The 12508-nt window shown below is 43.0% G+C and overlaps 1 protein-coding gene across 1 annotated transcript in view; it reads right to left on the bottom strand.

The window, feature by feature from the left end:
* Positions 1-3468: 3468 nt before the first annotated feature.
* The window catches only part of LOC147899689 (chaperone protein dnaJ C76, chloroplastic-like), a 33743-nt gene continuing 24703 nt past the window's right edge, over positions 3469-12508 (bottom strand). The window contains exons 7-9 of the mRNA XM_087378282.1: positions 4256-4294; positions 3908-4016; positions 3469-3784 (exon numbers count right to left, since the gene is read on the bottom strand). Coding sequence (XP_087234408.1) covers positions 3612-3784; positions 3908-4016; positions 4256-4294 — 321 coding nt within the window. The 3' untranslated portion in view covers positions 3469-3611. The remainder of the gene's footprint in view (positions 3785-3907; positions 4017-4255; positions 4295-12508) is intronic.

A 12508-nucleotide genomic window follows, 5' to 3' on the forward strand; every position in this document is an offset into this window, starting at 1 on the left:
CTTCCATAGATTTCTCACAATTGTCCTTAATCAAGTTTAGGATTCAATACAATGTGATGATTAAGAATTGTACTTTTGCGCTAGTCCTTGAGGGAGGCAAGGGTTCAAAGAGGGAATGGAGTGGAAATTGGGATCTTTCCAAAGACTTTTATTTTTTGTAGTGCCGTACATCAAAATGGGGCTCCAAAAAGGCTCGATGAAAAAAGGGACTATTTGAATCCCCTTTTCAATGTGTGCTAATGCACATCAAAAGTGAAAATTTCACTAGAACGATGTTTGATTTCAAAGTTTCCATTTGTGTATTGTTGAATTGTTAAGTTTGCAACAAAATATATATATTATGTCTTTGGCATGAGCAACCCACATAACATGTAAACTTGTCTTCTTACAATGAACCCTATTAGTCCTAAGATTTGGAAGTGCATAATAAGTGTTTGTCATTATCACATGACTTTACATCAACCACAAATCTTGCATTACTCCTATATATTTTCTCACATTTCCCCTTGCTCAATCAAGTTTAGGATTCAGTATAATGTGATTATAAATCCATGATCATGAATTGTACTTTTGCGATAATACTTGAGGAGCAAGGGGGTTAAGAGAGGGAATGGAGTATCAAGTAGGAGATTTTCATAGCCTTTTTGGATGTGTGGTAGTGCACATAAAAATTAGGCTCTAAAGAGACCCAATGAAGTGACTTTACATAACTACAAATCTTGCATCCCTACTTCTATAAATCAACTCTACAAGTTTAGGATTTGGTACAATGGGTTTGCAAATTCATGATTATGACTTGTGCTTTTGTGCTAGTCCCCTAGGGAGGAAAGGGTGAGAGAGGGAATGGAGTAAAAATTAAAATTTAATAGCCTATAATAATAACTATAATTTTGAAAGGTAATCTTTAAAAGTCCTAGAACATGGTCCCTAGTTTACATATTCTATAAAAGGAAAAAAGGTAGAGAGAGAGAGAGAGAGAAAGAGAATTGTCTCAATATTTCTTTACAATAGAAGATCAATACATAGTAGTGTTAACAAAATCAATGCCAAAACATAGTCTAGTTTGAATCATTTATATTCTATTTAACATTGCTTTGAACGCCTCTATATATTGGCACAAAGTATCTCATTTTATTTGAATCTCATCAACCTATAATTGAAGGATCAACTAATGTAACTTCACATTCTTGAGTTGGTCCAAGAGGTCGCCCACCCTTCTTCGCTCAACTATAAGCATGGCTTGAGTGGATTTTGCATCTCTCTGTGCTCTCTATAGTCTGATTTGCAGTTCTTCAAGATCACAATTGTTCTTTTGGAATCTACCAATGCATATTTCAACTTTGCATTTTACGCAATAGCTACTTTTGCCTCCTCCTCAAGTCCAGCAATTTTGTGGCCTCAAATTATCCTTTCTTGCTTTGCTCTCTCAAATGGCAACCATCTTGCAGTAGTGACCCTTTAATTTATCTCCTTGTGCTAGTTGTGATTTCAATTCCTTTTGTTGTAAACAATCCTTATGGCTTAACATAGCTATAGCATGTGTCATGGACTTCTATTCTGGATTAGTGACCTTTTGAGTTTTTTTCTTTTAGTAGAGGTATCCTTGGAATCCCTTAAATTACTTGGCTCATGCAATCGATCGGGCTTTCCTTCTATCAAGGACTCAAACTGTTGTGCTCATACTCCTTTGTAATGGTCTGCACCTCCCTAAGCATATCCATTTGATGACAAAAAGTGTAGGTGAAATCCTTGTTGCATTCTTCCTCTATCTTGATGTTTCCCAACTGGTGCATGGGGTGGAAGTGGATGCTGCTTGGAAACCAGAATTTCCACTCGAATGTGGGACTCCTACTCACATTGCTCCTCATTTGTTGGATCAAGAGGTGCTGGCCAACGAGGTAGTGACGTTGGCCAAGGAGGTGGTTCCAGACACATCTTCCCTCTCATTCCTTAGTGGAGGGAGAGGGTTCGCTCCATCACGCAGTGGCACTAGCTCGATTCCCACTTACAATATTATATGATTTATATTTTATGATCGAGTCATCACTTCTTTGGTGCTAGAAGAGGACATGGACATTTGTCATTGTTGTGATGGTGGGGATCCCGATTATCATTGATAATTCTCATTTTCACTCCAAAAGGTGGCCTCGTATGGTCTAAAGCGCCAGATTGTCCTTCACCTGGTTTGCCCTATCTTTCTACTTTTTTGCTCTCCTTGCTATTGGAGTCTCCCCAGACCCCATACTAGTTGACTGGTAGACCCGTTGTGTCTATCTCCTTAAGTTGAAACATCTTTGGTTCCAAGACATCCCTATGTATAAAGGTTTTGCATAGACTTGTACACCGCACCCGATACTGAGGTCATCTTGATGGACTTCAACTTGCCCGCCTTGAATGAGAATGGAATTCCACCTTGGAGCATGGCCCAAGTGCTTCCAACATGCAAAATAGGGAGAGTGGTCAGGAGGAGCAAAAGGTGCTATGTATAAAAACTAGAAAATTTGACTTTTGGCCACAAGTTGTATGGATGCAAGTTTGAGAAATAGAAGATATGCTTCTTTCTAAGAAGTGTTGTCTATGTTTCCCTTGTTCTTGCATTTGTGTGTTAATGCCTCTCATACCCTTCCCCCTTCTTGTACTCATGTATCCCCTTCCCTCCATTCTCTCCTTTCCCCTCCATCCCATCCCTCTTTCCCTCCTCCCCTTTCTTCTCTTGAGGATTCACATTGCTACAACTCTGGAAGACATTGGAGTGACACCTTGGACCACATGGGCTTGCATTGCTCCCACAAGGAGTGGAAAGAGGCAGAGAGTTCCCTCGGCATTCCTCCAAGATCTCCTCTTCACGTGGAGTCACCATCGAACTAAACTTTTTTGGCACCATTTTAGGGGAGATAGAGGTATGCTTTTGCTGGCACATGCTTCTTCCATTACTTCCCATTCCCATGAGGTTTGGTTGAGGAGTTTTGTGTAGAAGGGTTTGAGAGCTTATGCTCTTGCATATGATTCCTAGGAAGGGGTGCACTCCACTCAACATTATTTGTAGTCAATTCTTAACACAAATGTCTCATTTCATATCATCACCTACTTTGAATAGGGTTAGAGAGTATGGCATGACCAAGGTAGACAAACAAAAATTACCGTGGAGGGTCCTTTCATCATCCATGCAGTTTGTAGCTGCTGCCATAAGAGGTGTTAATATCACATGCTACAATATGGTTTCGCACTAGAGACATGTCCAACGGTCACCTTCCGTCTTACTAGTACTGTCTTGATGTACCTACCCTCTGTTTGACAATACAAGAGGTTGACATGGTCATAAGGGACAATTCATGGCACCTATCCCCAAGGCTCAGACTATGGGAAGGAAGGCAATTCTGAATTTAACCTTTAGCTCAATACAGGCGCTTTTTTGTCCTGATGAATCCATGAATATAATAGACATTCTTCAGCTAACAGATGCGCATGTTAAACCAAAACAATCATAGCTTACAATGTTACAACAGTATATACATGTTAAAATTACAACGTGGGAGAGCCAATAAATTCTACAATTTTCCCCGAAATCTGGGGCAACTGCTTTGAAACTATCTACATCCAAAAAAGACATTTCATTTCTGTGACATCTCTGGACTCTGGTTGTCGCCTTCAGTTTGAGCTCCTGACTTGGCATTTTCAGGAAGATTATAAATTTGCATTCTATCTACACCCTTTCTTGAGTATTCCCTCCATCTCCTCGCTGCTGCTGCAGCTTTTGCAGCTCTTTCCTGTGCCTCTTCATCCACTATAATGAATTCAACAAAAGATTCAGTAAGGCTTTTCATGTGACTATAAAAAATCGGGAAAATGATCATACAAGACCTCTTTTTCTTTGCAATAAGTAGGAACACTATTAGAAACTATTTACCTGGATATTGTGTGTCAGTTCCTTCAGGTCTCCAGCTCCACTGACTTTGCCACCACGGACCACTCTGATTTTTGTTTTTCTCTTTCATCATCTTTGTTCTGGCACTTTCCTACAGGTAGGGAAGCATGTGAGAGAAAAATTATGGAAGAATGCAAGAAAAAGTTTTCAAAACAAGCACACCAAGTTTCGGCAAGCAAGCACACTTGGTTATCCAGCCCAGCCTCATTTCTTCTGTACTGGTCATTTGGGGAATTTTTTTCTAGACTTGTACCAATTTCAAGTTTTGTGTGTTTGCACATCAATATTATTTCCAAACATTAAAGTAACTATGCCACTATAGTCACATACCACAGCTTTTGCCTGTCTCTTCTCCCATCTTCGATTTGCCTGCCACAAAAAATAGTGGTCCAAATAGAGTCATGCAAAGAGGACGTGCTAATATGGACCAGACAGTCCTTTTCATGACAAAAGGAAAACAGAGAACTGAAAAATTGACATAATTGTTGCAAAGCCTAGTTTTAACATTCACAATTTTACAGGGTAAAAATGGGCGAAGCTTGTCCCTCCCCCCCCCCCCCGCCCCCCTCCCAAACCCACATCTTCAGCTTTGGAGTACCTACTTGACTCTCACCACTTGAGATGAAGCTTCTGTTTCTTTTGATGCTACTATCCTCCCTCTGCTCTTGGGCATTTCTTGTAAGGTTTGTCAATTGTCTCTAGTGGGTTAAAGATCTGGAGTCCAGTTTGTGGTATTGCATGTTTAGGTGTTACCTGTCCCGCGAAGGTCACCTCGTATTCTTTACTCTAGCTGGGTCCTTAGATCGGAGCCCCTTGTTCTGCCCTGTTGGTCTTTCATAATCTGGCTTGATTGCTTACTTAAGGATGCAGCTCTACCTGTCCTGTCAGGACACATGTTTCTTTGTTCTCGAAATGGAATATATTCTTATATTCAGAAGGGGGGGGGGGGGGGGGGGGGGGAGGGGGAAGGAGAATCCTCTCACGCAAGTAAAAAGAAACCAGAAGCCAAATCATATGCAATAATGCCAAAACTTTCTGGGGGGAAAATTTCATTGTATAAACTAAGAAAGAAAGGAAGAAAGTTCATTAAAAGTCATCAAAATTCTGAAGGGTCTATGAGATTGAAAAGAAGCAAATACAATGAGCTGAATGGGTGGGGCCTCTAAGCGGGCATCTATACCCAAAACAAATACAACATAATAAAGAGACACTAGTATTAAAAAAATCTAAGACCATGGAGAGAGTAGAAGCTATAGTGTGCCATCACTACGATGGTCATCTACAAGCTGGTGGAGTTGTTGTTGGAATGGAGTCCTAGTGTGTGTGGTCCTAGAGTCCTAGGAGTGTCCTACAGTTGTGTGAGTGTGAAGAGTCTTGAGGCCACTTGTGCCGCCTCATATGGTAGGTGTGATTCCTCCCCTAGATTATAGGATCTAGATTCTCTTGTGTGTGACCTCATCTATGAGGTGTCTGTGTGGGAAGATAAGGCTTGCCCAGCCTATAAAAGAGGCTATGTACTTGCTGTGATCACACAATCTATCAACATCAGTTCATGCCTCAGATCTTGTCTCTCACCCCATTTTTAACAGTTGGTATCAGAGCCATGTCTCCTTCTCCTTGGCCTCACTTGGAACCTGTCTACAATTGTTGACTCGTGAGCTGCTGGCTGAGAAGACGCCCGCAACTGCTTAAGAGCCGACAGCACTGCCATGAAGACATGTTGCAAGCACAAGATCGCAGGAGTCACTCTATGGGCAAAGATCATAGTCATTCTTGAGTGTTGTTGCATCACACTAGCTGAGGCGTTACCTTCTTGAAGGATATAGCCGGCATACCAAGCGTGGAGTTTCTGTCCTGAAATAGCTCATGTTGATCGATGTGAGACCACAGCCTTCTTCTGAAGAATCCTTTGCTTGAAAGCATTGTGAGTGTCTCTGTAGTGGCTCTTGTTGTCTACTACACGCAACAGCGTCAACAAGTACGCTTTCTTTACAGACATGCGCTGAATACGTCAAAGGTATCCTCAAGCTTCTGGGCGCATGCGGAAATGACCGATGGCAAAAGAATCAGGCAAATCGTTGAGCTTGGATTCGTTGTTTCAAATTCTCCTTCCTATCATGTCTAACCGCTCATTCTGCCCGCCATCCTGCGGATCTTCTACCCGCTCCTCTGCTCGTCATCTGCCCGCACAACAGGCCTAATTTGTTGCTCCTACGCGCGCCATATAGCCTCTGATGCTGCTCCGGCCTGCTGAGTGCCCGTACACCTGTTTCTCCACAGGATTGCTGCCAAGACCTGCCTGTACACCCATGCTGCTTCTAGTTGCCCAAGCAACCTCTCCTACTGCCCACGTAGCTATACTCTTTTCTCGCCATCAAACTGCCCATGCTGCTTCTAGCTGCTCACGCAGCTGCTCCTGCGCCACAAGAAGCTCTCACTCTGGGTGTATTCCTCCAATTCGTGCACAGAGCCCGTCTGACTTTTCAGCCATTCACAGAAGCCTCGCTGTTGTCTTCTATTGACCCTGAGCATGATGGTCTCGACAATGGAATGATTTCGTACCAGTAGTCTATAAGCTGTTATGCGCTTTCTTCCTCGATTTCTTTCTACCCATCACGTTCTTCATTTCAACAATGTCGTGGGAGTTCTCCAACAACATTTCGCTTATTGTTTTGGGATCCATGTCCACGAGAGCACCCTAGCTCCGAATGGGTTTGTTGGAATCGGAGTCCTAGTGTGTGTGGTCCTAGTGTGTGTGGTCCTAGAGTCCTAGGAGTGTCCAACACTTGTGTGAGTGTGAAGAGTCTTGAGGCCACTTGTGCCACCTCATATGGTAGGTGTGATTCCTCGCCTAGATTATAGGATCTAGATTCTCTTGTGTGTGACCTCATCTATGAGGTGTCTGTGTGGGAAGATAAGGCTTGCCCAGCCTATAAAAGAGGCTATGTACTTGCTGTGATCACACAATCTATCAACATCAGTTCATGCCTCAGATCTTGTCTCTCACCCCATTTTTAATAGTTGTCAAGCCCGAAGAGGAGCCTGCAAGCATCTCTAAGAGTCCAAACCCATCCCCTAAAGAGACAATGGTAACAACCTAGGATCTCGTAGTACACGAGGCATCTAAAAGTGAAGTCATCCTCTGAATGGATCTCCTACTGATTGTTAGAAATGAGAGAGTGAGAGAGCAAGAAGCAAGAGAGCTGAACGTAGTACTTGCAATAGAAGAAGTGACTAATACAAAAAGTGGGATGGGTTTTGTCTAAGTGACAAAACCTTATCCTTCACTAACCGTAGTTAGTGAACTAACTGTGGTTAGGGGGAAAAACCTCTAAAGGAGGGAAATGTGCCCCTAACCTACTTATTACATTACATTGGTGACTGCTGAATTATAATAATAATTCTAACACCCCCCTGTAGTGCCAATGTCATGTACAAGGAAATGATCAATCACCAAAAGGATATAAGTTCAGGGCACTACGAAATGCCTCAACTTTTCACGTGGAAGTGCTTTGGTGAATATGTCTGCAACATTGTCATGTGTGACACATAGATCATACTGATCTCTCCGGCATGCAACTTCTCTCTGACATAGTGATAGTGAACCTCAATGTGCTTTGTGCGAGCATGAAACACAGGATTCTTTGCCACTGCTATAGCACTCTGACTATCAGTGAGAATCGGAGAAGGACCCTCCAATGAAAGATGATGATCAACAAATAAACGACGCAGCCAAACACATTCAACTGTCGCTATGAAAGCTGCCCTGTACTCAGCTTCACATGAGGAGGTAGCCACTGTAGACTGTTTCTTGCTCAACCAAGAAATGCAAGCATGCCCTAGAAAGAAACAATTCCCACTGGTGGACTGCCTAGTATCATAGTCTCCAGCCCAATCTGAGTCACTGTAAGCATGCATCTGCAAGTCACCCCCCTTGGGAAACATCAATCCAAAAGACTTTGTACCTTGCAAGTAACGGAAGATGTGTTTTACAGCCTGCCAATGTATAATCTTTGGGCTGTGCATATACCTGCTCACCTGAGAAACTGAAAACTGAATATCACGTCGTGTATTGTAGAGATAAATGAGGCATCCAACAGCCTGACTATAGAATGTGACATCAATTGATTCACCCGCATCATGCATTGTAAACTTCAGCCCCGGCTCCATGGGAGTGGACATAGGCTTGCAATCATGCATGTTGAATCTATCCAAGAGCTTTTGAACATACTTGGACTGAGACATAACAATGCCACGTTTCTGTTGAATAAACTGGATCCCCAAAAAGAAATGTAACAAGCCCAAGTCTGACATATCAAATGTAGCTTTCAATTGGGCCTTGAAATCTGCAATTACTTCCTCATTTGATCCGGTGAGCAGCATGTCATCTACATAAAGAATGATGACCAGAATATCCCCCCCATCCTTCTTGATGTAGAGGGTGCTCTCAGTTGGACTATTGTGCAACCCCTTGCTGGTCAGAAAGGCATCAATTTTGGCATACCATGCACGTGGGGCTTGTTTCAGCCCATACAAAGCTTTATTTAGCTTGCATACCTGAAGTGCATTTCCTGAAGTTTCAACGCCCGGAGATTGTTTGACATAAACCTCTTCCAACAAGTCTCCATTAAGGAAAGCTGTTTTAATGTCCAACTGATGAACATTCCATTCAAAATTTGCAGCCATGGCTATAACTGACCTGATGGTTGTCATCCTGGATGTAGGATCAAAAGTCTCCTCATAATCTATGCTTTTTTTCTGAGCATATCCTTTTGCAACCAGCCTTGCCTTGTACCAATCAATGGACCCATCTCGCTTTCTTTTGACTTTGAAAACCCACCGTGTACCTATGGCATTCTTACCTGGTGGCAAATCCACAACATCCCAAGTCTGATTTTTATGAATGGACTGCAACTCATCGTGCATGGCATTCATCCAATGCACATTATCTTTTGCTTCTTCAAATGTCTCAAGCTCCTCCTCATCAAGAAGAGTACCTGCATAAGCTGATTGAACTGAATGAGCTCCCTCCATGTGCCTTACTGCACTACGAGTTCTGCCAGGCAATGGAGCTTCAAGCCTACTCTCCCTGAGAGTCTGAAGCAACCAATGCGGGACTGTTTTGGCTGCGTGTATCTCTTGAATTTCACGCCTGACAACTTCATCCAAACCCTGAGGTTGTACCAATTCAGCTGGGGGCTGAATCTGTACTTGTGGAGCTGGCGGAGGTTGCTGTAAATTCTGATTTTCAGCGGGGGAACCAAATGCTATAGGAAGCATCCCCTCAAACACATCATCTGAAGAGGCCGGAATCTGAAATTCAGCATTTGTATGTGCAGAATTTTCAGAGAATATGACATCTCTACTGACAAAAATCAACTTGTGTCTAAACTTCACAGGCACGTGGGCATATGCGACACAGCCAAAAACTCTGAAGTGGTCCACTCAAGGCTTTCTCCCATGCCATGCCTCATAGGGAGTGATTGTCTTCAAAGCCTTTGTAGGAGCCCGATTTAAAATATAGTTGGCACACATGAGGCCTTCCAGCCAAAACCTGTGAGGCAACTTCTTACTTGTGAGCATGCATCTATCCATTTCCATGGTGGTGCGATTCTTCTGCTCAGCTTTGCCATTCTGTTGAGGTGTAAGCCTCACTGTAAGCTGATGCATATTCTTTCAGAAATGTCTCAAATAGAGGACAGTCTTCGCTACTGCCATTTGGCAGATCCCAGCCTCGTGTGGATGCTTTTGGAGAGCCTTTCCCTCTAACATTTATTTCTCAGCTGTGTTTAAGCACAATCCCTACAAGAGAAGTTGGCCTCAATCTCAATCACACAGAGGCTCTACATAGAGTCTACATCACCTCAATTGCAGCCTGGACAGATTTATGTAGAACCGTATGCCCAATATGCAAACGGGTTTGTGGGGTGAGTGGGACATTGATGTTCCCTTGCGTCAAATGTGCACCATGCTTACATGGGCCTACCGTCTGTGGTCAGAGATAACTTGTCTTTCTTACATTATGGCAAGAGCTTGGTCGGACAAGAGTGTGGTAGACACTTAACAGATATTTTGACAGACCACAGATTTGAAGGAGAAACCAAGAATCCTAATAACTGGGAAGAATCAGCTTTGGAAGGATATTTCAGGTTATATCCAATGGATGATGAGGGCAAGATTCGTTATAATGGCATGCACAATGCCCACACCTAGCTTAAGATGAGGGTTTCATCTTGGAAGCCCTACACATGGGCAGATTTCCAAGACCTCATGGGTGTCATGGTTAGAAGGAAATTACAGCGGTGCAGCCTAGGGTAGAAGGCCTTACATGTGAGGATCGAAGATCCCTGGAATGTTGAGGAAGCACAAGAAATTTTGGAAATGTTTAAGCCTAAATATAGCATCTATAATGAAGATGATTTTCAGTTTATTGCATTTGGGCAAGACAACATAGCCAGAGATGCTGGTGGATATATGAAAAGCAGTGAATGCTCCCAAGGGGGACAGCAAGGCATAAAGTGGTGTGCAAGGTAGACTCCATCGAGACAAGTAATGGTGGAGCATCTTGAGGATGAGCATGCTAGGTGGGATCAACGCATACATGACCCAGGAGGTGCCACAACATCTAGGGCAAAGAACTATCCTACTTTTCCTTTTGACCCAGGTGGCATGCATGTTGAAGCATGTTCATTCTACAGCAGGGAGTTTTGGAGTTTAACCATCACTTGCAATTTTGAGGACAAAATTATATTTAGCAGGAATGGTTGTAATGAAGGCCAAAAGCTGGTTAAGTAGGTGGGTATTAGGATTATTAGTACTTGGGGGTGTTTGAAAGATAGAAAGATCAAAGGGGATAAGGAGGTACTATTAAGTACCCTCCCCTCATTGCAATGTACATTTGATGTGACATATAATCCTATCTACTCTCTTCCTTCCTCCCTCCTACTTGCTGCCTTTTCTCTCTCTCTCTCTCTCTCTCTCTACATGCATCCCAAGGCTCGGCCCATGGCGAGCATGTCTCTCAGTGGTAATACTCTACAACTCTACATGCATCCCAAGGCTCGGCCCATGGCGAGCATGTCTCTCAGTGGTAATACTCAAGGTATTTTCTCATTGGAAGATGTGCAAGATGGCCTAAAGAAAATGGCAAATGGGAAGGCAGCAGACACTATACACCTCACAGCAGAACTCATTAAGTGGTCCAATGAACACACGCAAAGGCACATAGTAATGGCACTAAACCAAGCATTCGTGTATGGTTTCCCAACCGATTGGCAAGAGAACTGGATCAAGCCAATTTACAAGGGAGGTGACCGCAATCAAGTGTCAAACTACAGAACCATTATGGTATGCTCTACTCTAGCCAAGCTATATAGTGCTTGGGCAGAGAAAGAAAGGAAGAGGGCAATGGGACAAGCGGGTTTCAGGCCCAAACACTCCACTGTGGATCATCTAGTTACTCTCCGAGTGTTGATGGAGGACAGCCGCCTTAAGGGGAAGGCACTCTTATGTTGCTTCATTGATTTTAAGAAGGCATTCGATACGGTGCCTAGGGATGTGCTATGGGAGAGAATGGAATGCATAGAAGTGCCTCAGGAAATAAGGTTTGCTGTCTTTAGACTTTATGAGAAAGTAAAATGTCAATTAAAATGTAAGGACGGGATGTCACAAGAATTTTATAGCAATATGGGGGTCAACAAGGATGCCCACTCTCACCCACCTTGTTTGGTTTATGCATTGATAGACTTGAGGAACTGATGCACACAGAAGCAGGTAAAAGAGTGTTGTCCAGCCTCTACCTAGCAGATTTTGAGATTCACTTGCTTCTTTATGCGGATGATGTGGCTGTTTTCACTAATAGTGAGGGTAAGATGCAACAAATGATGGATATCCTCAACATGTTCTGTTCGGAAAGTGGGCTGGCTGTGAATGTTTCCAAAACTAAACTCATGATAGTCAAGACTATACAGCCAAGTAATCCCCTTTCAATCTCATATATGGGTCAACTTGTTGATACAGTGCACTCATTCAAATACTTAGGCATTGAAATTCCAGCCAATAACAAATGGAGCAGCTGTGTGCAACGGAGAATTGATGCAGGATGGGGAAAGTATTATCAATTTGAAAATGACTGCAGCAATACCAACACAAGAAGGTGGCAAGTACGAAACATGATTTTTGGGACATATGTGGTACAAACAGTGCTCTATGGGGTAGAGGTGTGGGGGGGAATTATACCATCATCAAAATGGAATGATGTAGAAAAAATGCAGAAATCTTTCATTAAAAGACACCTTGGCATCAAGGCTACCACACCCTACTCTCTCCTACTCCTAGAGACAGGATGCATACCCATAGAGTTGCATGCCTTGAAGAGAGTACTCAGATACATCACAAAGGTCAAGCGCATGAATAATGAAAGGCTGCCAAAGAGGGCATGGGTAGAAAGTCAAAAGTCCCAAAAGACGAATAAGGGTAAGATTTTGGCATCTGGATGGGCACTAGATTTAAAAAAATGGTTCCCAAAATGGGAGGTAGAGAGGTACTTGGACTACTCTCCGGAGGAGGTAGATGAGGATGCCT

Source organism: Dipteris shenzhenensis, chromosome 8 (genome assembly GCF_047967505.1).
Source record: "Dipteris shenzhenensis isolate YYH24624 ecotype China chromosome 8, Dip_SZ_1.0, whole genome shotgun sequence".
In the NCBI taxonomy this organism is placed as follows: domain Eukaryota; kingdom Viridiplantae; phylum Streptophyta; class Polypodiopsida; order Gleicheniales; family Dipteridaceae; genus Dipteris; species Dipteris shenzhenensis.